Source organism: Coptis chinensis, chromosome 9 (genome assembly GCF_015680905.1).
Source record: "Coptis chinensis isolate HL-2020 chromosome 9, ASM1568090v1, whole genome shotgun sequence".
Lineage (NCBI taxonomy): Eukaryota > Viridiplantae > Streptophyta > Magnoliopsida > Ranunculales > Ranunculaceae > Coptis > Coptis chinensis.
The window spans coordinates 63,861,594-63,866,844 of NC_141464.1; the positions used below are offsets into that span (position 1 = coordinate 63,861,594).

The following is a 5,251-nucleotide window of genomic DNA, read 5'->3' on the forward strand; positions in this document are numbered from 1 at the left end:
CCTCCGCTTTATGGTTTTTGCGTACTCCTCTTCTTTGGACTTCGTCCTAATACCCCATTCATTCCTCCGACCTACAAAGCCCATTAGGTTCAAACTAGACCGTAACAATGTGTATCAACGGTTACGATATGAACATGATTCATTGGTCATTCCCGAATACCACAAGTTCCAGAAATGATGTGATATATTAGTTAATCATTTGAGACGTTGATGATAAGACTTGATGTGTTTCTACGTGCATAGAAAAATCTGAGTACTCGGGCTAATATGTATTTTATTTCTTTTTTGAATGGCTTTTTAATCAGTTACTTGCAAGAACAATTCTTAGCAGTATTATAATTGAATTTGTTGAATGGGTTCCTCTACTGCTTTCGCTATCAATGGAGAAGAAGCGAGACATGGTCAAGGATCCCCCCAAAAGTTTGAACATTCACTAATAACCAGTATCTACTTATGATTCTATGAATATTGCAGAAACTATAAGTATTTGCACCCCTGAAACTCAGATTCCCAGTTCAGTTTATGAGCAAGAATTATTGAATAAATATAAATAAAATGCTAATCTTTCCTTGTTTTCTTCTATTATTATATGTCTCAATCTTCTCAAGCTACTCCATTGTAGCTAATACCATAACCTCAAACAAGTCTATCACAGATGGAGAGACAATAACTTCGCCAGGCGGGGTTTTTGAATTAGGATTCTTTGGCAATGAGAGCAGGTACTTGGGAGTTTGGTATAAGAACATCTCCAGTCATAACATAGTTTGGGTTGCAAACAAGGACAGGCCACTTACGGATTCATCTGGAGTCTCAAGGATTGATTCTCATGGGAATCTTGTACTTGTGGATCGAAATGGAAGTCTTCTCTGGTCTAGCAATATATCCAGTACAGCTCCAGATTCTGTAGCAGAGCTCTTGGATTCGGGAAATCTTATTTTGAGTAACAACAACAGTGCAAATCCAGATAGTTATCTCTGGCAAAGCTTTGATTTTCCTTCCAATACATTGTTACCTGGCATGAAGCTGGGTTGGACTTTAAACGATGGTCTTAACCGGTATCTGACATCCTGGAAGAGTGAAACCGATCCCTCGCAAGGAGAATTTACTGTTGGTTTTGAAAATCATCTATTGCCTCAGATAGTAGTCCGTAAGCGATCCATAAAATATAATCGTATTGGGCCATATAATGGGATTTCATTTAGTGGTGCTGGAGAGTTCAGGGGTGTTTTATATAAACCTTCATTTATATTTAACAAGAACGAGGTCTATTATGAAGAAGAACCTGCAGATAACTCCGTAATCATAAGATTTGAATTGAATCCATATGGTTTTTTTGAACATCTAACTTGGGACTATCAATTTCAGAATTGGTCCCTTTGGTACTCGCTAGAAACTAACCGGTGTGGTTACAATATGTGTGGAGAAAATACTTTATGTAAGTTTAATTATAGTAATAGCATGCCAGATTGTGAATGTCTGAATGGATACACACCTAAATCTCCAAAAGGTTGGAGTTTGCTTAATTACTCTGGAGGATGTGTTCCAATACCGCAATTAAATTTTGGAAAGGAAGACAAATTTGAATTGCTCCCTAGGGTGCAGTTACCTGATATCCTGCATTACTGGCTAAATACGAGTATAAACCTCGAGGATTGTGAGGCGGAGTGCTTAAGAAACTTCTCTTGCATGGCTTATGCTAATTCAGATATTCTTACGAGCAGTGGTTGTATACTTTGGTTTGATAACTTGGTTGATATTCAACAATTTGATGACGAAGGACAGGATCTCTACGTAAGGGTGGGGACTCTGGAACTAGGTACGATTTGCTTGGTTTTGTGCCCTCTCATTTTTTTTAAAGAAGGAATGGAAAAAATTCAATACGAATATACTGTTTATTCTAACTATATTCAAACTTACTGTTTAATCAGAACATATTTGTTTTTTGTAAAAGAAGCTACAATAAGAAGTTTAAGAACTCTTCCAGTAAGTACAGAAAGGTGGAGGAGGCTAGAAAGCCATGTCCCTTAGATGATTTATATACAAAAATAATACAACTACGATTCTAGATGGGTAAGCAGTAAGCTCTTTTATTCTATATTATCATTGTTATTTTTGACTAAGTTAAGAATTCTATTAAAACTAGCATAAGGGGGGATACAACGTTATGAACTTGTCAAGTCCATAGCGAGCCTCCCATTACAAGAGAAACTCTCAAACTCATCAAGTCTAGAAGCATGCTTATTAGCTGCCAAGTCATCTGAAAAGTTTGCTTCCCTCTTAGTGTCAGAGATGTGCAGCCTTGCAATTCTTCTTCTGCTAGCTTCAAATATGCCCTTAAGTTTCCAGTGCATTGATCCCTCCTTTGCTGCTGTGACTACCACTGCAGCGTCGGACTCAATCCACACTTTATGCCATTCTTCTTTAGCATCAAGCTTCAGAGCATCCACTAAGTCCAAGCTAATTTCTGCCCAATTGTTTGTGTTATTTGCCTAGTTTTTGCTGATAACCTTGAGGAACCCACCCATATGATTTTGCAGAGGTCTTGGAGAGGCATTCCATTGTACTTCAATATCTTTAATTAGTTCCTTTATATTTATGTGTTTCAGTTAAATACAAGATGACCTTTTGACAACTTCTCCAGATGACTCTCTTTGACATTTGTCTGTGTTCAGAATCCAATAAGGAGTCCAAGAAGAAGGAAAGCCGACAGCCCACAGACGAAATTAAGATTATCTTACCAGCAGTTTCGGCTTTGCTTGTCTTTGGTTTGATAGTTGGATATATACTTTTAAACAAGACTTATTATAGGAAAGGTATAATACTTCGACCATCCTGTGAATTTTCAAGTATGCTGCATTTTATTACCTACAGCCTAGCAATTTTTCTCTTTTACAGGTAGAAACATTGTAAACAATCAAGATTTAGCTTCATCAAGTCTGGAAGAAGAACTAGAGTTACCATTATACGATTTGGCTACAATTGCAACTGCTACTAACAATTTTTCTTTGTCAAACAAGATTGGTGAGGGTGGCTTTGGTCCTGTTTACAAGGTAAATACCAATAATCACAACAACTTTTTTACATAGAATTGATGACTTTGGTTGTATACTTGTAAAATATGATGATTAATGCCTATGACATTAATTTGTAGGGTGTTCTACCGACGGGGCAAGAAATTGCAATAAAAAGCTCTCAAAGAATTCCAGACAAGGCTTTCAAGAGTTCAAAAACGAAGTTGTTTTGACTTCTAGTCTCCAACACCGGAATCTAGTCAGACTTTTAGGTTGTTGCATTCAAGGAGAAGAAAGGATACTAATCTACGAGTATATGCCTAACAAAAGTTTAAATTCCATTATATTCGGTCAGTTCTCCTACGATTCCATATATCTTCATTGCTCAAAAAGGAAATTAAATAAATCCCTTCTGTGACTGAATTTGAATTCCGCCAGATGGAACCAATAGTGTCAAGTTAAATTGGAAGAGGCGGTTCAGTATCATTGTTGGAATCGCCCGAGGACTGCTATATCTTCATCAAGATTCAAGATTGAGGGTTATCCATAGGGATCTCAAAGCAAGCAACATTCTACTAGACAGCCAGATGAATCCCAAGATATCGGACTTTGGCATAGCACGAACTTTTGTGGGAGATCAAACTGAAGAAAATACAAAGAGGGTGGTTGGGACATAGTAAGTAATTTGGTTTCCAGTGGTGATTTTGCAGCAAACTAAAATTGCTCTGATATTTTATTTCAATTTGGTTCCAGTGAGTTGAATTATGTGACTCTTAGCATACACATTTTTTTTTTGTATTGCTTCCACTAAAAATAATCCTCTCTATGAGATGTCAACAAATACTTTCTAATACTTGTTAAACTTGTCAGTATTCAGCATCAAGTTTCTTCTAAAGAAACCCTCTTCTAGATTCCTGTTTACTAGTTCACTTACCTTCTTTTGAATGTTTGCATGTAGTGGTTATATCTCTCCTGAGTACGCAAAATGTGGCCTCTTCTCAATAAAATCCGATGTGTTTAGCTTTGGTGTTCTTGTATTAGAGATTGTAAGTGGCAAGACGAACAGGTATATTCCTCACGTTGACCATCACCTCAACCTTTTAGGGCATGTGAGTATGCTGATAAACAACTTATTTCGATTTCGTGTACTGAATTGCTTGTAGACAATTTTGTTTTTGCATGTGCTTAACGTTAGAATTCTTGAATCAAATTCGTTTCAGGCATGGACTTTACTGACTGAAGGCAAGGCCTTGGAACTCATGGATCCATCAATAGAGGATCCAGTTACGTTGTCTGAAGTATTAAAATGCATACAAGTGACTCTCTTATGTGTGCAAAAATTCCCAAAGGACAGGCCAAAAATGTCATCCGTGCTTGTGATGTTAGATACTGATGGTCTAATGTTGCCTTGGCCTAAACAACCAGGATTTTTTGTCCAGGACGACTTATCAGCGACTCAAAATGAAGCTTTAACTAGGAATGACGTAACTATTACGTCACTAGTGACTAGATAAAAGAGTTGTTTGTCTTCATTATATATACTAGTAAACGGGCACGTTGCTAGGAAAGAAAATTGGGGTGAAGAAAATTAAAAGAATGAACGCATATAGGGTTTAGATTAATATATAGGTCGAGGTCTAACCAAAAACTACAATAAGGAAAAAACACTTCAATACGCTAGTTGTATTATTTGTACGATTCAATATTTGATGCTCTTGTATGTTGCAAGTAAATATATTCAAAGAGATATTTAATTGTTTGTAATTTAGTCAATATATAATTATTAGAAAAAATATATTGGACACTGTTAATATTTGTTCTATAGATCTATTAAGTCTGATATAATAGGTGGAGTGAATTGAATGTGTAAATAATAGATCTCCTGGAGATGCCTACGTGTCAAGATAACTATTTCAAAGCTATCCATATAATGTAGGGTTAACTAGTATTACCCCCCACTAGATGAACCAATTAGGATTTCCTCCCCACTAGATGAGAAATTAGGGTTCCCCTAAATACACACAAAAAAAAGTCAAAGTGGGTTGACCGAATTTTTTTTTTTGTGTATTTAGGAGGGGGAGGGACCCTAATTGGCCATCTAGTGGGGTAATACTAGTTCACCCTATAATGTATAACTTATTTTATGTGTATGGAGATTGAATGATTAAAATAATGGAGTGTTATTTTATTTGTCTCACTCTATTGTTAGTTGCACATTCCTTTGATGTGCATGCATAACT

General features: G+C 36.4%; 1 protein-coding gene across 1 annotated transcript; it reads left to right on the plus strand.

The window, feature by feature from the left end:
* Nucleotides 1–518: 518 nt before the first annotated feature.
* Nucleotides 519–4,769, plus strand: LOC147477306 (G-type lectin S-receptor-like serine/threonine-protein kinase At4g27290). Its single transcript, XM_086585964.1, has 7 exons — nucleotides 519–1,816; nucleotides 2,673–2,813; nucleotides 2,896–3,054; nucleotides 3,152–3,361; nucleotides 3,450–3,687; nucleotides 3,970–4,120; nucleotides 4,232–4,769. The coding sequence occupies exons 1-7, from the start codon at nucleotides 556–558 to the stop codon at nucleotides 4,523–4,525; spliced, it is 2,454 nt and encodes an 817-aa protein (XP_086442090.1). The 5' UTR covers nucleotides 519–555; the 3' UTR covers nucleotides 4,526–4,769.
* The last annotated feature ends 482 nt before the right edge of the window (nucleotides 4,770–5,251 follow it).